The sequence below is a fragment of the Drosophila suzukii genome, chromosome 3 (genome assembly GCF_043229965.1).
Source record: "Drosophila suzukii chromosome 3, CBGP_Dsuzu_IsoJpt1.0, whole genome shotgun sequence".
NCBI lineage: Eukaryota > Metazoa > Arthropoda > Insecta > Diptera > Drosophilidae > Drosophila > Drosophila suzukii.
Genome location: NC_092082.1, coordinates 63,048,588 through 63,072,848, shown reverse-complemented (window position 1 = coordinate 63,072,848; position 24,261 = coordinate 63,048,588). Strand labels below are relative to the sequence as shown.

Sequence of the window (24,261 nt, the reverse complement as noted above, 5' to 3'; positions counted from 1 at the left end):
GGGCAAACGCACAATTATTTCGAGGACCCACTTCCAACTTTGTTAACCGTTACCACTCACCACTCGAAAAACGAGTAAAAAACAGGCAGTGGTCTCCGTAAAAACAGAATAACAAGCTTAAGCGCTCATAAAAATTCACTTCCAGCGGCAGCGCAGCGACTGCGACGCCGGCAGCGGCCGCTTCCAGTGGGCAAAAACGAAAGACTTCAATTCAGTTTGGCGAAGACAACGAACCCGAAAAGAGCTGCGCGGACGAGACGGCAGTGAAAAAGAGAGAAACGTCTTACAAAACGGTACGTGCGCGCATGCGTGTGTCTGAGTGTGGCCAAAAGTGAGCGAGTGTGTGTGGGCCAAAAGTTTAGTGCAGCAACAGCAACAGCAACAATGTAACCAACACACAAGCAATAGAGAAAAAGTTAATGAAAAGAAATCAAATACGAAATTAAGTCTTTGAATCAGTGGGCCACGCAGGCGACTCGGCTGGGGAGAAAGGAAGTTGGCCAAAATCCACAATCCGTGCAGTGAAAAGTGCCTCAGATCGGAATTCCTCTGTTCTTCTTATAGCCAACCACTCGGAGCAACATTCACCTGGCCAAGTCTCTCACTCTCGCTGTCTGTGGAAGACAAAAGCCCGATTTGGCTGACTTTTCTTTGTGCCATTTCATCGCCATCGCCATCCGATCGTCAGAAAGCAACGGTATAATTCTCCTACCTTACATCTGCATGTGAAAGTTACGGATCTCTTTCTATTTCGTTGCCAGCTTCTCGCTTTTCATTTCTTTTCTTCTGCTTCTGCTGCTGCTAACGGGTTTTGTTAGCAGCACTTTTGCTTTTTACAAGCTGCAGCCAGACTGGCTATTTTAGCATTTCGGAGCTGGAAACAATTTGCGTTGTTTGCGGATCCCAAAACCCGTTCGCCGAAATATATCAACACACCCAAAACCGAGCAACTTGTTCTATAAATTATGAATTAAATTAGCCAACCAAGGCGAGTCAGCCTCAGATTTTCTTGGCATTTAGCACTTCAAAGGGGTTTTTGGGTTGCTTTCACAGAGAGTCTCCAGCGCGAAATGTCACCTGGCTTAGGTTTTCACCTGGATCATCTTATAATTGCCGAATCCGTCCACTCATCCCCTTGGCATTTCCATGGGGATTCGCTCAGAGGCCTCCTCTTCAAGATTCTGTTTTTAAGTCTCGAGGTCTCTTCTCTCACTGCTTGCTCATTTAAATTTTGCTCACATCTTCCGAGTGGCTCGCTGCCAAACAAAACCTCTGCAAATAGTCAATGTTTATTTGTTTTCTCTCCAAATAGCAGGTAACTGTAGTCTGTAGCATTCAATTAAAGTGGCAAGCTCAACAATTTCAAAGTCAATGGTAAAAAAGATTATTCAAATAGTTTAAAATCCTCTGAAAAATGGTGCACGGATTTAGTAACTGCTTACATTGGGAATAATCCAAGCTAAGTAATTAATTACCAGCTTATAACTTTCTTTCTTATATCTCTCATTCAAAATTAAAAGCCCTCAAAAACTATGTCATTAAAGACAAAAACCCAAAAATATACTCATCAATGAACGCTCAAACTGAAGCCCGAACAAAAGACAAATCATTCTCAGGTCTCAAGAAAACCCAAATAAAAGAAACACCAAAAATGAAGTGCCAGTTCCGATTCAACTTACGCATTACGTAAAAACCAAACATTAAGCTTTACTGTGACTCATTCGACATAATCAAAATACCTTGATTCAATCTTGACTAATCATGGTTGACTTTATTCCAGTGGCATATATTTAACTATATCTCAAACTTGAAAACAATCAAATTTTCTGCAATTGAATGCAGTTTAATTGGATTAGCCCGCAACAACAAAGCTGCATAATTATTTACCAAAGTGAATGTGAGTCACTGAAGTCAAAAAGGTTTTTATATATTTGCAAAAATATAACGGTGAAGAGTTGACAGACAAACAGGATACTAAAGGTGAAGGAACTGAACGTTAAATGAGTTGGCTTGAAATATCTTCAGATATCAACAGAAAGACGATGTTATTATACTATATACTCTCGGTATTTATCGATTTAGGACTGGTGAATAGCCCATTAATATGTGTATTCTTATTCGGAACTCGATTAGTTTTCAAGGAACATATTCTGACTCTGACTTTTCATTAGAGTAGGAAATATTCAATATTAGTTTGGCTTTGGTATTGGTTCTTGGAAAATTGTATAGTAAAAATTCCACACAGAGGTTTTCACTTATCTTAAATTATGAGTTTCATGTTAACTGCAATTTGTTAAACAATATAAATGTGATAACTGAAGTATCCCTAGAAACCCAAACGTGTTTAGATCAGTGGAATAAGCTCTCAAGCTTCATAAGTGAACTTTCGAGCTCAATGCTGGGTGCAGCTCCAAGGTAGCTTGTCTGGCGTCTGCGGGCATGAATCACCCGAGTCGATATCATACTGATTCTGGCATTCCTGCAATCGGATTGCAGGCAACCTTCAAGCAATTGTGGCTCTGTGCTGTGGCAAGCTTAAGTCCATGGCTTAAACGGCCAATCCCAGAGAGCTGTCCACTGATCACCGAACCCACTCCCGAGAGCGTCCCTCCCCCGGGTCCCCACTCCAAGACTTGCCCCATCTTGGCCATGTCACCATTGTACTCGCAGTTCGTTCCGGCTTACTTCGCCTGCTATTTTTCACATAATGCTTGCGATTTTACTCCTATTGGCGCATATTTCTTGGCCGCAGCTCGCTGGTTTTCCTGTTGTCCGCCGAAAACTGGTTGTCCGGCAATCGGCGATCGGCAATCGACAAAAGGCAATAGGCAATAGCAACATTCGGTCGGCAGCTGGTTGGCGTGGCCGGTTCGATTGCCGCGTTCCCGTTTTGACTAGTTGGCTTAAGTGTAGCAATCAATTTATGCGCCAGCCCAAGCAGCAACAACTGCTGCAGCCCCAACTTGTATCTGTTTCTGAGGCGACTTGGTATCTGAGCGCCAGTACCGCATAGATTGCGTTCGCTTATTTCTATAACATTTTTACAAGTATCTGACTTTCACTTTTTTCTGTGTTTCTGGCTGGCCGTCGGTGGAGCGCAGGTTTTAATTGTTCGCCTTCTTTGGCGGCTTCTGACTTGGCCCCACAGCCAAAGCATTCAGCAGATACATATGCTCATGGTTATACAGAAAACTGTGCTGTGTGTGCAGCTTAATAAAATATGAACATACAAGCTTTATAGGACCTGAAGCTTCAACATAATACGTTGAATCAACCGTGTTAAAGCCTCATCAAAACATTTTAGGGAAGCCGACTAAATTTTTAATTGATAAAGCAATTGGGATTTATTTTTCTGTATCTATTGTCCATTATGTTCGTCCAATACACATTTGCTTTGCCTCTCTTCCGCCGCCCACCCTTTTCCCTGCCAGGCGCTAATGTGGTTATTACAACAGCCAAATTATTAAATCACCCAACGCCTGCAGCTGTGTCCCATTGTCTATTTCGGTGGGCAACACTAAAGACCCGACTCCAAGACCCCAGTTGGCCCGCTCCAGTTAGCCTACTGGTCCGACCGGTTGGCTATCGGAGATCTATTACTGCGAACGAGAATATCTAAGAATATGTTCGTTTCTCCAACTCTGCCAAGTCAATTGCGGAGCCGTAATCCTTTTCGGGCTCGATCTTTCTAGCCCTCGGCGTTCATTTAAAGCGCTACATGAATGCCTAATGGGATTTTTGTTTCGTATTTTCTTCCACTTAGGTCATATTTGGTATGGCGAGCACGTTTGGTGTGTGGGTAAAAGTACTACAAAGTTGAGGCTGGCTAGGGTTAACTAAGTTCATTTCCACGGGGACCTACAAGTTTCTTCAAACATCAAGAATAGGCCTTTTTCCACTAGATGTGGGTATAAAATAACTTCTTCATTCATGATTTTGTGCTAGCTTTTATGATTTCCAGCTTTACATGGTAATTTGGTCACTCTTCCAAAGTACCAACTTCCTCCTCAACAAAAATTAAATTTTTATTGAACCAGTTCAAGATTGAAAATTTTGCCTCTCTCTGCCATCGCAAATCATAGAATTCGACAGCACCATATGCCCCATATCTGGTGACCATCACAAGTTAAATGCATATGAGAAAATATTATCTGTCACGGATATTTGTTTGGCTAAATGGTCCCATTTATTTCCCTTAATTATGCTCAGATGTGCACAGCAAACAAGCTAAATATAGCTTTTTCGGATCTCGTATATCTTAAATTTAGTGTTTAAACCAAATTAAACTACCGAATAAATAATTTAATTTCTCCCCAGCAACTTCAGCTTGAGGACTTATTATAGCTAATCCATTACTAATTCAAGTTCAACTGGTACATGTGATCCATTCTAGTGGACATTTGACATTTAGAAGAATCAGAGAAGACAAGATTTCTGTTGGATATTCATTGGCAGTGGCCAGTTTAATCGTTTTTGCTGACTTGTGTCCGATGGTTGCTCAATTGCGTATTTTTCCCATATTAAATTGATTTTGTGTTGCCAAACAGACGAAGAGGAAACGGGTTTTTATTGTGTTTAAAAATACTTGGATGGCTTTTCGAATAGATAAAATATGCCAAATAGTTACTAAATCAGTTTTAACGACAGAGTTAGTCAAAATAAAAATATCCAAACAACATAAAATGAGGACCAGCATATAAAAAAATTAAATTTGCATTCAAATTCGACCGTGACAGGACTCGAACCTGCAATCTTCGGATTCGAAGTCCGACGCCTTATCCTTTAGGCCACACGGTCTGTTGAAAAGTCACGTTTGTTCCTGCCCTATAAAGCACGAAACGGGCGCTGTCCAAGGACACACTTTCACCACACTTTCGCTACGAAAGCATCCTGCCACTCCTCTAAACATACATATGTGTAAAAGCCACCCTTGCGCTGCCGCAAGCTTAAAATTGTGCGTTCCTCTTTATATATTATATGTGGGTGTGGGACGTTTTCGTCCTTTGGGGTGTCCCTTCCTACGACAACTTAGCAGCCTTGTGCGCAGAATCCTCCACAGGGGGACAGATGCAGCCCACAGCATCCTTTTGAGCAACCAGATGTTCTTCGTGGACTCCAGCTGATTAAGATTTAAACACCTTTTTAAAATTGTAATGCACTTCAGATTATTTCATTCGTAGCTCTTTTACTTTTTGTTAATGACAGAAGTGACAGATTTCATTTTATTATTTAGACTACTATCTAAAAGCCTACTTAATCCCAAGAGCGGTTTTATAACTCTACCTATTAACCTACCTATGACTTATTGGTTTTATAATACTCTTCTTTTCTGGACTTCTAAATCTCAAAAAGTTTATGGCTCCCAAACATTTTTTTCAGTGGAATTTAATTTTTCAACTTCTATTGGCGTGCCGAAAATTTTTATTAATTAATTTTTCAACTTCTATTGGCGTGCCGAAAATTTTTAAAGTCGGACTATTACTTAATAAGTTTTATTGGTTACATGATAAACGGATATATTATGTGGTGAAGCAAAAATATCACTCTATAGAGGCGTTGCCAAAAGTTTTACTTTTTGTTTCCCTCCCCCTAATTATACAGATTTGTATAATTTGTCAAGTCAACTGTTCAGATTATTTGTAGCATAGCAATGCAATAGTAGAATCCCAAAATTTGTTTCTTGATCTTGTGACCCCGTAAGACGAACCATGCAGACCTTGGCGAATTCCGGCTTACTATCCAAGAAGCCGAGCGTTGGGGGCTCTGTGAAGCGGACCTTCGATGTGACCCAGCTGAGCAGCTCCGGGTTGGGCAGCAAAAGGGGTGTTCAGCTACCGCCGCTGATGTTGAAGGGTCAGATTCGCCCGGACCAGGTGGAAGACGCCAGGTTTCGGGTGGTGGAACCCGAGCGGCGGCCCCTCAGCGATCAGCAGTTCAACGCTCTGATCAAACGGCTGGTCAAGTGCTTCATGTCGGAGGTGGAGATCACGAAGCGGCTGCGGAAGGTCACCGCCCACCGGTCGGTAAATCCGGGCGACCTGCAGCTCATCCGGCACCTGGAGGCCCTCCGTCGGAACTACGAAACCGAGCGATCCGTCCTGGTGGTGAAGCTCAGCCTCGACAGCCGCTTCAATCTGTATGCCTCTCATGCAGCGCAGATTCGGGAAACCCAGCCGAGCAAGTCCAGCAAATCCCGGAGAAGCAATCCTTCCGAGGCCCTTTCAAGGAGCGATAAAATACCACAGAAGACCACCAATCGCAAGTACGAGTACGATGTTCGCGCGAGGCAACGACAAAGCGGAGGATCCCTGCCCAAAGGGTCGCCCAGGAAAGCCATAGTCTGCAATCATATCGTAACACCTGTTCAACTGTCTCATAGGCTCAGGGAAAAGCTTTACAGACTGCAGGAAACTTCTATATCTCCACCTCCGTCGGAATCCACCCCCATTGAAGAATCGTCTCAAGACGCCGTTTTGGATTCAGCTCCTCAAGTTTCCCCTAGTTCTTCCGATATATTTTATGATATTCCCGATACAAATGATTTTTAGACGCGAAACAGGATTACGGCTTCGACTTCTTTATTTTCTGCTCTGTAAAAGTTAACAACTAGTAATAACACGCAATTCTTAAAACTGGTCATCAGTTTGTGGTCTCCCTCAAATATTTTGTTTCGGGTTTTAAATCTCTCAATATATGAAACTACACTCATTTATATAATTTTGATAAATTGTAATTCCTATACCTCCCAAAACTCCACCCCAACACGACCAATACCAATTGAGTACCGTCTTCAATTTGCCTCATAATCACAAATATTGCACTCGGACCAGAATCTGGCACAAGGCCTGCATTGGCAGAACAATACGAGCAGTAACTGCGGCTGCAATTCAAACGAGTAATCGTACTTAATTACCATAAAAAGAGAAGAAGACCCAGGCAACATCGGTTTCAGTTCCGTGCCACATGTGGATCAACTGAGGCGAATCGAAGTCTCGAGTGGAGCATGCGACTTACAGAGCTCCAACCATTTCTTAAATAACTCTGTGCTGAACACTACGAAGTGAAAGTGAAAAGCCGGTGAGAAAAATCTGGAAGCACACGAGATCTTGGGCAGAGAGATATAAAGTTAATCGAAGAGATTGCAAAGCCATGAGTCACTATGTTCAGCTACACGGATAAAATAAGATAAGATTGGTCCATATTATTTTCATTGTATTTATGTAGAACCGGACCTTTAGTATTGGATTCAAGCTTATACGTAATTTGTACAGAAGATTACAATTTTAATTTTAATGCAGTATTTGTATATCTCCCCAGAAATACTTGCCTTAGGGAAATGTTTTCCAAATTAGACTCTTGAAATGGCTATACATATGGTTTTCTTTTTGTCTGTACATGTAACAGAAGCTTTCAAGGTTCATCTTGGAACTTGAATAAGAGGCACAAACCGGTCCGAGGGCGGAGTCAAAGGACGCCTGTCCTTGGAAGCCGATTCCCATACCCATAAATTACTTGTCCATTAAAACCGGCTTATCGAACAATCGCAACCTGGGCTCAATTACTCACCCCTCTCCCGCCTCTTTGCAGCCGAACATTGGGCACTCCGCGCCAAGATTGGGGGCTAGCACCAACCGTGGGAGATGTCTGCGATGCGGCATCGCCCGATGGCCCCTCCGGGGCAAGGAGCCGGAGCGGGAACCGCCGGGGAGCACGGCGACAGCGACGACAACAACTTCACCGACGACGAGAGCTCCCCCCTGACTCACGACATCTATGGCGGCAGGTAGGTCTCAACTCTGCACTGGCAGGCGGGTTTTTCGGCCAGAGTTTCCTCCAAATGTATTCCGGTCGCTGGCTGGCTTCATGGTGGCCAGCTACCGCGGAAAGGCAACCGGAACCAAAGTGTCTCAGCAAGACGGCTGTAATTAAACCCGCTCCGACCGCTATTGCCTCACAATCACTTTCAGTACAGGGCGGAGCCGGGGCTACAAAGTGCCGGAAGTCAAGATCATCCAGTCGAGCGAGCATTCGTATAAATCACAGATCAGTGGTCTGTGAGTTGATAGCGTTTCTCAAATGGGTTCGGCCAATAGATGACATGTGCTGTCATAATATCATATTTTAATAAATATGATATGATAATACTATCTCAATTTTAAAAATATTTTATTCACATTACATTCAGTTTGTTTATACTTTATACAAACTCCAATACCAATTACAACCTCACCCTATTTTCAGCCAACGCACCATACAGGAAACCAAGGGTTGGGATGTCTTCCGGGATCCGCCGATCAAGATTGAGACCGGATCGACGGCGAACCAGGAGTGCTTAGAATTAACCGTAAAGATCTTAAAGATCTTCGCCTATGTGATTACGTTTATCATAGTTTTAACCGGTGGCGTCATCGCCAAGGGCACAATGCTCTTCATGACCTCGCAAGTGCGCAAGGACAAAAAGATGGAGTACTGCAATAAAGACTTGGTAAGTTGGATCCCTTTAAGGATTAAGGTCTGATAAGGTTCTATAATGATAAGTAATTCATTTGTTTTTAATCGGACGTTTTGAACCTGTTAGTAAAGAAAATAATTTAGAACCCTGATTAGCTGAAACCTAACTATTTATATTGATTTTCCTTCTATTATTTCGAAAAAGGGTCGGGACAAGAGCTTCGTGGTGCGGCTCCCCGAGGAGGAGCGAGTGGCCTGGATCTGGGCGCTGCTGATAGCCTACGCCCTGCCAGAGATCGGAGCCCTGATCCGGTCGGCCCGTATCTGCTTCTTCAAGACGTTCAAGGTGCCGCGGACGGGGCACTTCCTCTTTGTCTGGCTGATGGAGAGCATGAGTGCCGTGGGCATGGCCCTGCTGATGTTCGTGGTTCTGCCCCAGATCGACGCCATCCAGGGCGCCATGCTGACCAACTGCCTGTGCGTGGTCCCGGGCATCTTCGGTCTGCTGTCGCGCACCTCCAAGGAGGGCAAGCGGTTTGTGAAGGTGATTATCGACCTGGCGGCGGTGGCTGCCCAGGTGACGGGTCTGGTGATCTGGCCGCTGCTGGAGAACCGTCGAGAACTGTGGGTCATCCCGGTGGCCTGTGTGATGATCTCCTGCGGCTGGTGGGAGAACTACGTGTCGCCCCAATCTCCGCTTGGCCTGGTTCGAGCTCTGGGTCGCATCAAGGAGGAGATGAAGTACACGCGCTACTTCTGCCACATATTCCTCTCCATCTGGAAGATTCTGCTCTTCTTCACGGTCACCCTACTGATCTATTGGGCCCAGGGCGAGGAGCCCGGCAACCTGTTTGCCATGTACGGAGATGCCTTTGGACCCCACAAGATCATCGTCTACGAACTGCCCGCGGGTCTGGGCGGTGTTCTCCCTGACACCCTGGAGTCGGCCAATATTGACACTGTGGATGTGGATGCTGCCTACAACACGGTGGTGTATGTCCTACTCTTGCAGATATTCGGAGCATACTTGTGCTACATCTTCGGCAAGTTCGCCTGCAAGATCCTCATCCAGGGATTCAGCTATGCGTTCCCCGTCAGTCTAACTGTTCCCTTGTCCGTCACGTTCCTGATCGCCGCCTGTGGCATCCGCATTGACGATCCCTGCTTCTTCCACGACACCATTCCGGACTACCTCTTCTTCACTAGCCCCTCGAACTTCCGGTTTAACAACTTCGTCACCGAGCAAATGGCCTGGGCCTGGATCCTGTGGCTCCTGAGTCAAACCTGGATCGCCCTGCACATCTGGACGCCCAAGTGCGAGCGTCTGGCCACCACCGAGAAGCTGTTCGTCCAGCCCATGTACTCCTCCCTTCTGATCGACCAGTCGATGGCTCTCAACAGACGGCGGGATGATCAGGCGGATGTGAAAACAGAGGTTAGTTAAAACGGGAAATATAATTATATGGAAACAATGTATTAACTCTCCCTTGCAGGATCTTTCGGAAATCGAGAAGGAAAAGGGCGATGAATACTACGAGACCATCTCGGTGCACACGGACCGCTCTTCGGCACCCAACAAACCATCCATTAAGTCCTCGGACAACATCACTCGCATCTACTCCTGCGCCACCATGTGGCACGAGACCAAGGACGAGATGATTGAGTTCTTGAAGAGCATCATGCGGATGGACGAGGACCAGTGTGCTCGCCGAGTGGCACAGAAGTATCTGAGGGTCCTCGATCCGGATTACTACGAGTTCGAAAGTAAGTAAAGCTAAGTTAAGAGGTATGACCCTAGCTAACTATCATTTATATTTCAGCCCACATTTTCTTCGACGACGCCTTCGAGATCTCTGACCACAGCGATGACGACATTCAGTGCAATCGGTTCGTTAAACTGCTGATCGCCACCATGGACGAGGCTGCCTCCGAGATTCACCAGACCACGATCAGGCTGCGTCCGCCCAAGAAGTACCCCACCCCGTATGGAGGTCGCTTGGTCTGGACCCTTCCGGGAAAAACCAAGTTCATCACACATCTGAAGGACAAGGATCGCATTCGTCACAGAAAGCGCTGGTCCCAGGTTATGTACATGTACTACTTGCTGGGCCATCGCCTCATGGAACTCCCCATTTCGGTGGATCGCAAGGATGCTATCGCGGAGAACACCTACCTACTGACCCTGGACGGAGACATTGACTTCAAGCCGAATGCGGTTACCCTTTTGGTGGATTTGATGAAGAAGAACAAGAACCTGGGAGCCGCCTGTGGCCGTATTCATCCCGTGGGATCGGGACCCATGGTGTGGTACCAGTTGTTCGAGTACGCCATTGGTCATTGGCTGCAGAAGGCCACGGAGCACATGATTGGCTGTGTGCTCTGTTCCCCCGGCTGCTTCTCACTGTTCAGAGGAAAGGCCCTCATGGATGACAACGTGATGAAGAAGTACACCACGCGATCGGATGAGGCTCGACACTATGTGCAGTACGATCAGGGCGAGGACCGTTGGCTCTGCACGCTGCTCCTGCAGAGGGGATACCGTGTGGAGTACTCGGCTGCCAGTGATGCGTACACCCACTGTCCCGAGGGCTTCAATGAGTTCTACAACCAGCGACGCAGATGGGTGCCCTCGACTATAGCCAACATTATGGACCTGCTGGCGGATGCAAAGCGCACAATCAAGATCAATGACAACATATCCCTGCTTTACATCTTCTACCAGATGATGTTGATGGGCGGTACGATCCTGGGACCCGGAACCATTTTCCTTATGTTGGTGGGTGCCTTTGTGGCTGCCTTCCGCATCGACAATTGGACCTCCTTCCACTACAACATTGTGCCCATCCTGGCGTTCATGTTTATCTGCTTCACCTGTAAATCGAACATACAATTGTTTGTGGCCCAGGTCTTATCGACAGCATATGCCCTGATTATGATGGCGGTGATTGTGGGTACGGCCTTGCAGTTGGGAGAGGACGGAATAGGCTCTCCCTCGGCCATTTTCCTGATATCCATGGTGGGCTCATTCTTCATAGCCGCATGTTTGCATCCACAAGAGTTCTGGTGCATAACATGCGGCTTGATCTACCTGCTGTCGATCCCGTCTATGTACCTTCTGCTCATCCTGTACTCGATCATCAACCTCAACGTGGTATCTTGGGGAACCCGTGAGGTGGTGGCTAAGAAGACTAAGAAGGAGCTGGAGGCGGAGAAGAAGGCCGCCGAGGAGGCGAAGAAACGGGTGAAGCAGAAGAGCATGCTCAGCTTCCTTCAGAGCGGAATAGGAGATAATGGCGATGAGGAGGGCTCCGTGGAGTTCTCGCTCGCCGGACTCTTCCGCTGCATATTCTGCACCCACGGAAAGACCTCCGATGAAAAGCAGCAGCTGACCTCCATCGCCGAATCGCTGGACACGATCAAAACTAGGATGGACACCATCGAGAGTGCTGTCGATCCCCACGGTCATCATGCCTCCCGACACGGAAGGAGAAGGACCACCTCCAGTGGATCCAAGGATCACCACTTGCTGACCTCGGTGGCGGAGAAGTCAGGAGATGAATCGGACGAATCGGATTCGGACACTTCCGCGGAACCAAAGCAGGAGCGAGATTTCCTAACCAACCCGTACTGGATCGAGGATCCGGATGTGCGAAAGGGCGAGGTTGACTTCCTGTCCAGCACGGAGATCCAGTTCTGGAAGGACCTCATTGACCAGTACCTCTATCCCATCGACAATGATCCAGTGGAGCAGGTGAGATAACCACTTTGGTTTCTACTTCTAGAATCAGATTTTCAAAACTTTTCAAACTTATTTAGTAATCTTCTTGATTGTCGTCAAATCATTTATTCTTTTTCAATTTAAATTCATTTTGATAAATTTATGTTAGCCAATTTATCCGATCACTTAGTATTTTGATTTTATTAGAAACCGATTTTACCTTTGGTAAACTTGTGTATTTTAAACATTCCGATCCCATACAATGGCATAGGAAATAAAGGTGCATGCATATTTAGTACTGAAGTAACAGAGAATTAACAGTTAAAAAGAACTAAATGTACGGGTGTTATTCTAGTTTTATTATATGTGAAATCTTGATCCAATTGTGTATATAGCAAGAGAAGCATCATAAAAGATTTGTATTCCAAAGCTAAAATGGTATTAGAAAGATTGAAAGAGAATGGAAACTTCGGCTAGCCGAAGCCAGCCTAATAGTTCGCTGTGTATATTTTCTCCGGAAAACGACACCCGAAACACCCAACTTAACACAACCGCCGCATCGGATAACGCTCTTGTAGGCCCGCATAGCTAAAGATCTCAAGGAACTGCGCGACTCCTCGGTGTTCGCGTTCTTCATGATCAACGCACTGTTCGTGCTGATCGTGTTCCTGCTGCAGCTGAACAAGGACAACATCCACGTGAAGTGGCCCTTCGGAGTGCGGACGAACATCACCTACGACGAGTCCACCCAGGAGGTAACTGCCAACTTGCCGGCCGAACTAACACAACTTTTGGTTTATTTCTTTCTTTGGCACCACGATCTGAAATGAAACGAAGGCCCGCATTGCCTCCGACCTGATTGAGCTGCGAAACAAGTCGGTGTTTGCGTTTTTCATGGCCAACGCCTTGTTCGTGCTGATTGTCTTCTTGTTGCAACTGAACAAGGACAAGTTACACATTATTTGGCCGTTGGGCGTCAAAACGAACATTACCTATATCGAAGAGACATCTGAGGTTTATAAAACAAGCTTTATACGATGTTAAATACCACAACTGTGCTGTCAGTGTTTTGTCTTACCCTAAAACCTCTGGAAGGGTCCTCTAACTTCCTGCCTGTCCTCTGTTTCACTCTAAATGTTTACTACCCGTTCAACATGTCTCATCACCAATCAGCTAATGATGTTCTTTGTTCTCGGTTTTTCCGTTTATTGAGCCCCATCCTAACGGTTCAGGCTATATATCATACGAATACATCATGTAAAAACAACAGAACAACATATTGGCATTTAAGCGGTTCTAACAGTTAGCCCCCAAATGAAAACACGGTAAACTGTAAGCAATATATCCCCTTCTGAATAATCACTGTTCTGTACACATGCCCAGAGTTATGACAAGCATGTTCATTGTTCCTCCGACATCAATACAATGTGTTCAAATAAATATATATAAACAACCCCGACATATAACCAAACTCCCAAATGGTATCACACCTCAACCTCAACATGCCACAATCACCAACAATTGGTATTAAGATCAGCCATTATCCAAACCCAAACCGTCAATCAACCAAATCGTTAAATGTCACTAACCCAAATCGGGATTCTCCAGGCCCTACGCTAATCACTTGTTTCATCACTTAGGTCCACATCTCCAAGGAGTATCTACAGCTGGAACCGATTGGTCTGGTATTTGTGTTCTTCTTTGCCCTTATTTTGATAATTCAGTTTACGGCCATGTTGTTCCATCGATTCGGAACCATCTCGCATATCTTGGCCTCAACTGAACTGAACTTCTGCAAGAAGAAATCAGAGGATCTTACACAGGATCAACTAATAGATAAGGTTAGTCTGCTTGAACTAGAAAATAAAATTTATCGCATTTTAATGGGTATACACAAAATACGATTCCTATGTATCCATAGAAGAAATCTTAAAGTATAAGTAGAGAGGCTTTACTAGTTTGAAACCAAAGAAAAATTTTAATATAATCGATAAATTTGTATGATTCTACCCCATCCAGCATGCAGTGGAGATCGTAAAGAACTTGCAGAGACTACAGGGCATCGATGGAGATTACGACAATGATTCCGGTTCCGGCCCAGATCGTATAGCTAGGCGAAAGACCATCCAAAATCTTGAGAAGGCGCGGCAGCCGCGTCGCCAAATCGGCACCCTGGACGTGGCTTTTAAAAAGCGGTTCCTGAAACTCACTGCCGATGCGGAGAACAACCCTGCCACGCCCATTCTCACCCGCCGCCTCACAATGCGAGCCGAGACAATCAGGGCATTGGAGGTGCGCAAGAATTCCGTGATGGCCGAAAGGCGGAAGTCCGCCATGCAGACTCTGGGTGCGAAGAACGAGTACGGGATTACCACTGGAGCTCCGGTAAGATCTGAAAATAATCTTCAAGCATTTAACATCACGGTAACAAAATCTCAATCTGTTATATAGATTAACAACAATGGAGCTCTGCCTAATCAAAGAAGCGGACGCGTTTCGAATGCCGGCATCAGCATCAAGGATGTGTTCAATGTTAACGGAGGTGCTGCTGAGGTAGGACATAAATTATAATGATTTTTTAATGTTTGGCTTTTAAACACTACACTTTTGAGGAAAATGATTAGTTCATCATTTATAAACATTTATATTTATGTGTTGTCTGCCAAATTTGATAAAGGTATTTAATAATAAATATGGAATAATAATATATATATATAATATATCAAAAAAACACAAAGTTTCTAACAAATCAAAATTATATTGATAAAGTGAATGGTCCTAAGTGGGAAATGTTTACACAAGTAAATGTAATTTAAGACCAAACATGATGAGTTTCTGTGTAGCCCAACGTAACCTATTTCTTATATAACCTTTCCTAACGTAACCTATTTTCAATAACGCTAGATGTTGGCAAGCCCAAAAATCAAAATATTTAAACAAAACATTTCATTTAATTTTATTCAAAAACTAAATTTTTTCTCTCCTGCAGCAAATTTACGGCTCGAATGGGGGCGGGACGATCAACCAGGGCTACGAGCACGTGATTGACGAGGACGGCGATGGCAACTCTCTGCGGCTGACCACCCGGAACCCTCACCCGCATCACCAGGTTTCCTGGAGCCAGAACACCAACGGCGGCAATGGTACAGGCCGCTTGTGAATCACCCGTACATCCTAGACATAGTGCTAAGCTAGACCTAGAAAACTTGTTAACGAATTCCGCCTCTTTCCATAAACTGCCTAAACGTAAGACTAAGCCAACACCTAGAGTTGTAGTCAGGAGAGATTGTGTTGTATAGTATATATAGGGACGCGAGAGAGATTCAGGACATAGGAGGATCCTGACGACACAACGAACATTATGCTTAGCTAATCACACTGCCAGTGCCGATGTGTGCGTGTGCGTGGGCTGAACGCCTATGGTGGCAACAACATTCATACAATGTACTATACTATCATTTGTTAGGTTATGTTTAAGTCAATTCCCGAGTGGATCCACCAGGACTCACGACCAGTGCATGCTGACACAAAATACTCAACGCAAAGCTGATTCGCAAGTGCAGCAGTAAGATGACCTATTTATCTTTTCGACATAACGAAGATAGTTCTTTTAAATAAATAATTACTGATTTGATGGATTGTACTATTTTTGATACGAAATACAAATACAACTATCAAATGAAAAAATTGCATTGTTAATTAAATTGGTTAATATAAACTTCTTTAAAACAATAACATTTTCCCCAGAAAGTTCCAGGTTTGTACCGAGCCTTTAGTTCCACCCTTATTTATGTACGTTTAGAACAATAGGTGTTTGTATTCGGCTTTGAGCCCTTGTTTAATATGAATAACTTTATTTGCGGGGAAGGAAGGAACATTACTAGACTTTGGTTGGGGGACAACATTGATAACCAACTATGATAGTTAATAGAATTAGACACCCAATATGGAAAACGATGTAGGTATGGTCGTATATGCTCGAGGTATCAGCGAGCTAGCTTAGTGGAAGAGCAGGTTGCCCTTCTTGGCGGCGATGGGAAGGCGATCGCCCTGGAGGAACGGATTCATGATCGCGGCATCCATACGCGGATCGGGCATTGCTGGATACCCTGCCTTCTTTACCAGGCTGTTCACATTGTTGAGGCTGTTCTCCTGGCCCATCTGAAGGATGTACTGCTCCACAGCGGAGTTCAAGTCACTCTTCTCCGATCCGGTATCCGCACTATCCTGATCCGAGCAGTCAAACATATGCTCGTTGTCGCAGGTGCAGTCCTGAGCAGCTTGGAATTCCCGGCTGAAGATGGCCGTATTCTCAAAATCCACAATGCAGCTGCCTCCTTGGGTCGCCATGTCGTAACCCTCAGGACACGGATTAGGGGGGTTGCAGTACGCTGGCAGGCCAGCATCGTTCTTCACTATGGTTGGATACCTATTGGGACCCTCTCCCATTCCTCCAGAGATGAATTGGTGACCCCACAGCGAGCTATGCTGCATGAACTCGTGGTCCCTTAACGAAGGATTGGAACCTGCTCCCGATGGCAGGATGCAGTCGCTTCCGCCATCACACAACCTGGCGTACTCCGATCGAGAGACCAGGTCAACATTATCCTTGGGGCCAGCGGCTGCCTCGTTGTCTACGTCGTAATAGCCCACCTGCATATCATTGTCCATACGATTGAGCAGATCCGTCAGCAAAGCATCTGCCAAAATATCCTTAGAGCCATAGGACTCCACCTGATAGCCACTTGAAAGGACCAGCAGCACCCCAACCATGACGTGAGCACCTGTAAAAAAATGTTGTATCTATCTGAAACACATGTTACCATTACTTGGACGACTTACACTGCGTACGGGAAAACATATTGCGCGTTTCTAAGCGATTTCAACCGTCCACGTAGAAGTTTGGTAAGATATTGATTTTTCGGCGGCAGCTGCTTCGATTCGGTGTGTATAACAATGTGACGTATGGTTCTCCGGTCCGATGTGGCGGCTACCAGTTGATTTCGTGGAATATTCTGAAATGCATTCCAAGCCCTCTATATAAAGCAGTCAAAGCTGGTAAAATATGTCTAAAGAAGGGCGCATGCGCCGTATATGAAAGCTCATTCGTGTTGGGACAGTCCTTTTGAGACCGTGAATTAGATTAGCGCCAATCTGCTGCGGTAAAGATTCTCCTCTTTGAAAATTCAAGAAAAATATTAAAGCCCTAAATCTAGAAAACCATTTGGAAACTCCACATAATTCAAACTTAAGGAGTGTTAAACAAAATTGGAAAGAAACGCGTTTCAGATAAAGCACACTTACTTAATGCACATTAATACACTTCAAATGGCTCATTTAGGTTAGTTTAAAGGTTGAGGATAAAAGTATTAAAGTGTTGAATAAATGCTTTAAAAGTGCGAAAAAGTTAAATATCCATTAAACTTCATTTATTTTTAAGGTTAAAAATATAAGATAGCTAAAATGAGTATATAAAATAGAGAAATCAGATACATCTTATAATAAAGATAAAGAAACTATATGATCCTTAATATCATAAATCAACTTAAAGAAAGAACATTTTGTTTATTTCATTTTCATTCATTCATTTCATTTTTTTATGTTCTGATCCAATGATTAATAATCTAATGTTTCTGATCTAATGTTAAACTAAAAGCGATGCACTAACGTAACATAAAATCGGTTTCACTAATCGATAGAACGCGCATATCAGCATTGTCTGATACCAAGAATGTACTGATAAAAACGAGTGATAATAACTTAGGAATATAATAACGTTTAACTGTCAAAGATATATTCAATTTCATCCTGCATATGTTGAGCCAATCGCTTGTGCGGTTTGGTTTTCGTATGTTCCAGCAGGTCCTTTCGAGCTATAAAATCCTTATTGCAGGGCTCACACCTAATCAAAAGATTAATGTTAATGAATTCATATTCAGATAAACAGCTATGAAAACTAAGGGGTTACCTGAACTTCCGGTTCTCCTCTAGGTGGGTCGAACAGTGGGCCTGCAAACCTGAGACGCTGCTGAAAATCCTTCCGCATTCCAAGCATGGATAAGGTCGTTCGTTCTGATGGGCCCTGGAAACATTTTAAATTTCTCAGTAATGTTTACTTATTCTTAATAAGACTTTAATAGTTGGTTACTAGGGCTACAAAAACCAAATTCTGATACCGACAGATTTTGGAAATCAAACCAATCTTAAAATTATTAGAGATTTTAGAGATCCCTGAATATTATTACTTGAACTCCTTACTTTTCGTGACGCAGCTTGGCTCCCAGAGACGAGAACACATCGTTACAGATGGAACATCGGAACTGGCGCTGGCCAGTGTGGACCTGGGCACGGTGCTGCTTCAAAAGAGCCTTCTTGGTGTAGGTTTTCGGGCACTCCGGGCATGGAAAGAACTGCTTCATCTCCCTGCGATCCTGGTGTCCGTCCAGGTGCTCATTGTAGACGTACTCGTCGTTGAACAGTTGCCCACACTCGTCGCAGATAAAGAAGTTTCTGCGACGTTTGGCGGCCCGTTCCAATTGCTGCTCCTGGATATCCGCCTGGTGCGCCGCTTCTGCGGCCGCCATCACCGATGCCTCGGGATCGTCATCCGGTGGAAATTCGTCCATATCTTCTCCATCCTCTACCATTTCCTCATAGACCAAGAACTGCTCGTCGTCCTGCGCTTCCAACTGATCCGCATCGATCAACTGCTCATCCAGCGGCTCGGGACCTTCATCTATGTAAACTATGCTCGGGTCCTGGCTTTTATTCCTGATGTCCAGCAGATACTTCTGCGAGAAGATGCAGCGCTCGCGGAACTTGGTGGCCAAGTCCAGCTCGGAAAAGCAGCGCTCGCAGATGAACTCCGGGAGACCCTGGTTCCTTGTCAGCTGATGGAAGCGAAATGGTAAACACATGCAAGTTCGTACACTACAAAGTTACCTCCACTCCAGTAATCATCTTCAGTTGCAACAGCAACTTTCCGCGCAAGTACTTAAATACGTTGCGCTCGCGCTTCCGGTCCTTGATTTGGTTGGCGCATACTCGGCAGACCTGAGCGATGTTCATTGTTTATTAAAAATATTTTGTTTACTTTCAGTAAAACGTTGTGGCAACTAGTGATAGCAGACGGCTTAGAGGTGGTATAAGGTTCTCACGCAGCTGGTGTAAATCGATATATATTTCAGGTACGCATCGATATTTTTTCGCTTGTCTACCGATGCTACTTCTATTTGCCTATCGGCATAATTTTAGTTCAGGCAAATTTGGTCGCTGTTGCAGAAACACTGTCTGAACAGGAAATATGCTGTCGAACCGCTTTACATAAAAACCAGACGAAATTCTTACAAGTGGGTGTATTAATTATAATATTGCTTGATTTAGGCTGCTCATGACTTTTTATAAAACAAGATAACAAGGGGAGAAACCACACAAATTTCTTGGGGTTTAAGACCAATTTTATATGTAATTTATAGGTGTCTAAAAGTATGCAGGGAATAAATGATAGTCGTATGTCGTGAATTCAATCTAATCTTAAGTTTAAAATATACATAATTTGAATAATTTTGGATATCTAAAATTAAATTTAAATGTTATTCTAAAATCCTAGGCACTCCCTGGTCAAATATTCAACATCGTTGAGTTTGTTAAATGGCTTTAATTTCGTACAATCGAATTATTATGGATTTGCTGACAAACAGCTGACCGAAATAAAAGTTTTCAGCTACTCAATCGTTTAGGGAATACCCTCTACATTTTTCGGGGGTGGACATTTTGCAAAAAACAAACTAATCGATCGTTATGCCATCTGTTATTTCTGCACATCTCAAATTGCGCGCATTTAATGTTTTTTGTGGTTTTACCAAACATTTGGAAGACATTTTTCGGGAGATCAGCAAAACACTTCATAAATTTAGATAAGTCTTCTATTTGTAACTTAGTTATTTAGCATGTCCAGCGAAGCGAGTCTGGCTTCCAAATGGACGCGACCTGATGATGTGGGTATGGACTCGGAGGAGCACCTGCCAGCAACTCAAATTGTTGTTTTACTTTCCAGTTCATAAAGCTGCAGCGGCTCAAGCAAAAGAAGAACAAATTGGCCGCACGTGTGAGCAACAATAACAATAAGCGACCGGGACTCCAGGTGGATGAGACTGATAAAAGCAAACTGCTAGAGGCCAAACTGGCCCAAAAGCGAAAGAACCCATTTGCCAAGTGAGTGACCCACTTTCACCCTGAAACCCAATCGGTAATTGGAAGTTACCTACTCCCCCCACAGATCCACCGACGATGCCAAGAAGCTGCGAATCGATCCCGAAGTGCCGGACCTTGAACCGGTGGTCACCGCCTCCTCCTGCTTTGTGCGAGAAACCCCCACGCGACCACCGCCCGCCAAGTTCGCCCTCCAAAAATATGATCCTCAAGCCTTTGCAAAGCTCTTCCAGCAGCCCCAAAACAACGCCGAGGACGAGGACGATGCGGAGTTGGCCGCTCGTCAGAAGCACACTGGCCACCTGCCAGTGGACTGGTCCCTGAAGACACGAGCCCGCTTCTTTTGTCCCACGGAGCTGCCACCCATCCAGCTGAAGACCTCGCAGCTGGCCAGCGGACTCACCAGCTTCGTGCGCTGCATGGATCCGCAGCGGACGGAGAGCACGCTGGACATCTCGGACGCCACGCGTTTTAACCAGTGCACCTACTACTGGCAGCATCCCCATCTGCCCTGGCTGACCCTCTTTCCGCGCACTGCCAAGGAGAACGTCGGCGTGGTGGTGGGCGAACGGGAGCGAAAGGCTCTGGCTGAGGAGTGGGACTACAGCTTCCGGGGACTGTTCCAGTTGCTGCGGGCTCGCCAGTGCCCGTACTTCTACCTGTGTGCCAACACCTTTACAGTGCTCTTTCGGGCTGCCGGAGTGGGCGGTCGGGCGGAGAGCCACGCCCTGGTCACTCCATCGACGCGGGGAATGCGACAGGCTCTCCGGCAGGAGGGGATCGAGTTCAGCATGCCCCTGAAAAGTGAGGTCAACGGAAACGCACTGGACAACAGCTTCCCCGAGGAAAGCACTAGCAGCTCCTTGGGGCCAGAGAACGCTGTTGAGGCACCCCCACCTGCCCAGGAAGATGAGGATGACGACGAGGACTGGCTGGAGAGTTTGGGCGTGGATGAACGCGAATTGCGACGCATCCAATCCTCGCACGCCAGGAAACAGCAGGCTGCCGAGATGCGAGAGGATTTCAGCGACAACTCTCTGCTCCTCATTGATGGTGTGGAGTGCCAGGGATTTTTTAGTTATCTTTTAAATGCCAAGAGTGCCATTAGCACAGTGGGCCGCCTCGCTGGAGTGCCTCCCACTCTGTTGTCGCCGGTGGCCTTTCCCAAGGCCACCATGCAGCATTTAGTTCCGCGGTCCAAGAAAGTCCGCCTAGACGGCGTCGACTACTTCAGCGTGGACATAAAGGGCCTGATCCTGCCCACATTCCTGCCAAGTGTGGCGGAGTTGCTATGCGAGACGCGCCAGATGTTCAGCTCCACGTTGGCCAGCAGCATCAACACACTGGCCTTCAGCAAGGCCACCCAAAAGCTGCTCGAGAGTCCGGAGACGCCTCCGCCGGATGGAGAAGGAGAGGATGCCGCCGGGCAGGTCTTTGGCGAGCAGAATCTATCGGAGTGCGGCCTGCTGCCAGGAGTGGTGGGTTCCATTTGCCGCACTGGCCAACATGCTGTTGGCCTTCTGGAGCGTGTTTGCTACCAAAGAGGCGAAGGATATGCATGGAGTTAAAGAACGAATTCTCCAAACTTATAAAATCACATTGAAGAGCAGCTCGCTTTGTAGCATTATTCTTAATTTGTACATTTTGTTACGTGAAATAAAATATTGTTCTAGCTAATTGTGTATAGAGAATACGTGGTCTGATGGAAATAGTTTTCTACCAAAGCCTAAAAAGCACATAACTTTGTACTTATTGCAACCAAGTCGATAAAAACATGCTTTTTAGCTTGTCGATCTCGAAGAAAATTTGATAATTACTCCATAGGCCAAATAAGTTTTTATAAAAGAATTCCAAGTAAAAACACCCAATAAACGGACTATAAAAGCAATATGTGTCTTAAGATTGGTGTGGCAGGTATAAATGGCGTTTACGAATGATTTTGGGGAACTCAAAGTTAACTAATACTTCATCCACCTTGCGGAAAGTGGTTTATTACATGGTATCCCTGAACTTCATCGACTAGTTTCCCTGGAATTCAAATACCATTTGGATGTGCTTACTCAGCCTTAATCTTAGTCTGTATATTTCGTTATGCGTAATTAAGTTGTGTACTAGCTAGTTGTCCACCATGATCAGTTCGTCGATGCTCCAGTCCTCGTAGGAGTGATCTGGCAGGTATCGACGGATGATGATGGGGATCTTCTTCTGCTTGAGCTCCTTCATGGCGATCTGGAGGGGATCTGTTTCCCCGTCCAGTTCGACCATGATGGGTGCGCACATGGCGATCTGGAGGGCTCGAGTGCCCAGAACTCTGGCGCGCTCGTACTTGGTCATGTACTTGGTGGTGATTCGCTTGGACTTGGGGACACCTCCACCCCCTGCTCCGGCGGAGGCTATGATCTCGATGTTGTCCGCCTCCTCCTCCTGGTTGATGTCCTCGTCCACGTCCTCGTCAACATCATCGAAGTCGTCGCCGCCAACGCTGGAATAGTTTCAAATATCCGGTTAGAGGAATGGTATACTGGACTATTAGGCCTTTACTAACTCGTCGTTATCGTAGTCTGCATCATCCATGGTTGATTTCTTTTATTAATAAGAAATAAAATAATACAAATTCGGCGTGTTTTGCACGCGTCCGACTTCTAGGGATGTGAAAAATACATCAACATATCAATGTATCGATATTTTTTAATAAAAATAAATATTTATATCGTGATATTTTTGGTCTTTTTTTTTAAATCACTAATGTACCGAAATCTTTTTATTGTGATTTTAAAGAGACATTTAAAAAAAAAATTATATATCATCGATACGATATTGTTTATATATATTTCCACAAACCTATCTTCTTCCATTCGACTGTAGGGCGATTTTCGGTACTGTAATACATTGTTGAGCAACACCAGTGCCTCTCAAACTTGCATGGCTATACAATTGCGGTTATCAATTGATGAGGTTATCAAACTGTGCCAGTTCCGTGCTTATTTGAAGTGGTGTTATTTTTAAATCCCTTACGATGCTGCCACGTTTTAATAAGCAAAGTCAAAGGTTTTAGCTACGTGAAACTCAATTCCCCTTTACTCTTTACGGGTTGCATATTATCAAAAGGCCTTAAGTCATTTCAGTTTGTAGGGTTGTGCAAGCAAGAAGTCCACAATTTATCAACTAAATGATAAATATGATTATTTTAAATTCGTTAATATTTTCTAATGCATGCATTATAAATCAATAAAAGCTAAGTTTTTTTGATGAATTTCTGGTGAATTGTTAATGAATGGGACTGCAGGGTTTGATTAGTAAGTTAGTTCGACCACAATCAGGACTAGTTAAGTGATCTCGAAATATAGTAATTTTGACTTGGCAGGATTTTCATTATATAAAACGATTGAGGGTTTTGGAAAAATGTATTAATACTACAGATCTATATTGCTTCTTAACTGATACAGTTTTTTCAAACCGTTGCCTTGTTAAAGTAATCTTTAAAAATACGAATACAAGTAAAATCCAGTTATTAAGACTTTTGGTTATTTGATTTAAATTTTGAAGCATATGCTTTAGCATATATTAAACGTTGCATTTTGAATTTAGCCGCAACTCGATTTCCGCATTTTCTAAGAAATAAACTGGGGTTCAAATCAAGTGAACTAAAATTAATCGAAAAAAACAAACCATAAGAACCCGGATGGGCTCTGGGCGCGTATTGTACTTGTTGCAGATTATTTTCCTCCAATTGATCTTGATCAGAACTATCAGTGTGCGTTAATCAGTCTGGGCACTTATAATTCGATTCCAAACGTTGACGTAGGAAATAATTTATTTCGTATTGGTAAACATACGATAAAAATTCTTGTAGGTTCCTATGAAATCAGCGATATTAATGA

At 44.5% G+C, this 24,261-nt stretch overlaps 6 protein-coding genes and 1 non-coding gene across 10 annotated transcripts; 3 read left to right on the top strand and 4 right to left on the bottom strand.

The window, feature by feature from the left end:
• The first annotated feature begins 138 nt into the window (after positions 1 to 138).
• kkv (hyaluronan synthase-like protein kkv) lies at positions 139 to 15,837 on the top strand. 4 transcript variants are annotated; one of them, XM_065867235.2, is made up of 12 exons: positions 214 to 293; positions 565 to 697; positions 7,588 to 7,783; positions 8,242 to 8,485; positions 8,657 to 9,886; positions 9,945 to 10,215; positions 10,272 to 12,202; positions 12,748 to 12,924; positions 13,810 to 14,010; positions 14,189 to 14,554; positions 14,621 to 14,722; positions 15,159 to 15,837. In XM_065867235.2, exons 3-12 carry the CDS (start codon positions 7,641 to 7,643, stop codon positions 15,327 to 15,329), a joined length of 4,836 nt encoding a protein of 1,611 aa, XP_065723307.1. In that variant the 5' UTR covers positions 214 to 293; positions 565 to 697; positions 7,588 to 7,640; the 3' UTR covers positions 15,330 to 15,837. The 4 variants fall into 4 exon arrangements, with proteins under 4 accessions (XP_065723308.1, XP_036674876.2, XP_065723309.1 ...); XM_065867236.2 differs by lacking the exons at positions 565 to 697; positions 12,748 to 12,924 and adding an exon at positions 13,007 to 13,183 and having other exon boundaries at positions 139 to 293; XM_036818981.3 differs by lacking the exon at positions 565 to 697 and having other exon boundaries at positions 139 to 293; positions 15,159 to 15,836.
• Positions 4,725 to 4,797, bottom strand: TRNAR-UCG (transfer RNA arginine (anticodon UCG)). Its single transcript has one exon. It is a non-coding gene; the product is annotated as a tRNA-Arg (tRNA).
• Positions 5,603 to 6,637, top strand: LOC108011246 (uncharacterized). The gene has a single exon (XM_017076355.4). It carries the CDS (start codon positions 5,709 to 5,711, stop codon positions 6,546 to 6,548), a length of 840 nt encoding a protein of 279 aa, XP_016931844.4. The 5' UTR covers positions 5,603 to 5,708; the 3' UTR covers positions 6,549 to 6,637.
• A 145-nt stretch (positions 15,838 to 15,982) lies between the features above and the next one.
• Positions 15,983 to 17,195, bottom strand: 7B2 (Secretogranin_V domain-containing protein 7B2). Its single transcript, XM_017082871.4, has 2 exons — positions 17,012 to 17,195; positions 15,983 to 16,953 (listed from the first exon to the last, which is right to left on the bottom strand). Exons 1-2 carry the CDS (start codon positions 17,028 to 17,030, stop codon positions 16,169 to 16,171), a joined length of 804 nt encoding a protein of 267 aa, XP_016938360.3. The 5' UTR covers positions 17,031 to 17,195; the 3' UTR covers positions 15,983 to 16,168.
• Positions 17,196 to 17,570: 375 nt separating this feature from the next.
• Positions 17,571 to 19,310, bottom strand: LOC108016250 (transcription factor Ouib). Its single transcript, XM_017082874.4, has 4 exons — positions 19,112 to 19,310; positions 18,428 to 19,059; positions 18,138 to 18,251; positions 17,571 to 18,071 (listed from the first exon to the last, which is right to left on the bottom strand). Exons 1-4 carry the CDS (start codon positions 19,235 to 19,237, stop codon positions 17,948 to 17,950), a joined length of 996 nt encoding a protein of 331 aa, XP_016938363.3. The 5' UTR covers positions 19,238 to 19,310; the 3' UTR covers positions 17,571 to 17,947.
• A 658-nt stretch (positions 19,311 to 19,968) lies between these two features.
• Positions 19,969 to 22,057, top strand: hd (humpty dumpty). The gene is made up of 3 exons (XM_017082872.4): positions 19,969 to 20,166; positions 20,226 to 20,383; positions 20,448 to 22,057. The coding sequence occupies exons 1-3, from the start codon at positions 20,119 to 20,121 to the stop codon at positions 21,946 to 21,948; spliced, it is 1,707 nt and encodes a 568-aa protein (XP_016938361.4). The 5' UTR covers positions 19,969 to 20,118; the 3' UTR covers positions 21,949 to 22,057.
• Positions 22,058 to 22,431: 374 nt separating this feature from the next.
• Polr2F (RNA polymerase II subunit RpII18) lies at positions 22,432 to 23,084 on the bottom strand. Its single transcript, XM_017082878.4, has 2 exons — positions 22,926 to 23,084; positions 22,432 to 22,862 (listed from the first exon to the last, which is right to left on the bottom strand). The coding sequence occupies exons 1-2, from the start codon at positions 22,952 to 22,954 to the stop codon at positions 22,496 to 22,498; spliced, it is 396 nt and encodes a 131-aa protein (XP_016938367.1). The 5' UTR covers positions 22,955 to 23,084; the 3' UTR covers positions 22,432 to 22,495.
• Between the last annotated feature and the right edge of the window lie 1,177 nt (positions 23,085 to 24,261).

What these genes read in the sequence shown, in the direction of transcription:
- hd (XM_017082872.4), top strand. Translation starts at nt 20,119, where the DNA reads ATGTCCAGCGAAGCGAGTCTGGCTTCCAAATGGACGCGACCTGATGAT. An exon ending in AATGGACGCGACCTGATGAT is followed by an intron (nt 20,167 to 20,225) that starts GTGGGTATGGAC and finishes TTTACTTTCCAG; the next exon opens with TTCATAAAGCTGCAGCGGCT. An exon ending in CGAAAGAACCCATTTGCCAA is followed by an intron (nt 20,384 to 20,447) that starts GTGAGTGACCCA and finishes CTCCCCCCACAG; the next exon opens with ATCCACCGACGATGCCAAGA.
- LOC108016250 (XM_017082874.4), bottom strand. Translation starts at nt 19,237, where the DNA reads ATGAACATCGCTCAGGTCTGCCGAGTATGCGCCAACCAAATCAAGGAC. An exon ending in GCCAAGCTGCGTCACGAAAA is followed by an intron (nt 18,252 to 18,427) that starts GTAAGGAGTTCA and finishes AAATGTTTCCAG; the next exon opens with GGCCCATCAGAACGAACGAC. An exon ending in GAGGAGAACCGGAAGTTCAG is followed by an intron (nt 18,072 to 18,137) that starts GTAACCCCTTAG and finishes TCTTTTGATTAG; the next exon opens with GTGTGAGCCCTGCAATAAGG.
- Polr2F (XM_017082878.4), bottom strand. Translation starts at nt 22,954, where the DNA reads ATGGATGATGCAGACTACGATAACGACGA. An exon ending in GCAGACTACGATAACGACGA is followed by an intron (nt 22,863 to 22,925) that starts GTTAGTAAAGGC and finishes AAACTATTCCAG; the next exon opens with CGTTGGCGGCGACGACTTCG.
- kkv (XM_065867236.2), top strand. Translation starts at nt 7,641, where the DNA reads ATGTCTGCGATGCGGCATCGCCCGATGGCCCCTCCGGGGCAAGGAGCC. An exon ending in GGATTACTACGAGTTCGAAA is followed by an intron (nt 10,216 to 10,271) that starts GTAAGTAAAGCT and finishes TTTATATTTCAG; the next exon opens with CCCACATTTTCTTCGACGAC. An exon ending in TTAACGGAGGTGCTGCTGAG is followed by an intron (nt 14,723 to 15,158) that starts GTAGGACATAAA and finishes TCTCTCCTGCAG; the next exon opens with CAAATTTACGGCTCGAATGG.
- LOC108011246 (XM_017076355.4), top strand. Translation starts at nt 5,709, where the DNA reads ATGCAGACCTTGGCGAATTCCGGCTTACTATCCAAGAAGCCGAGCGTT.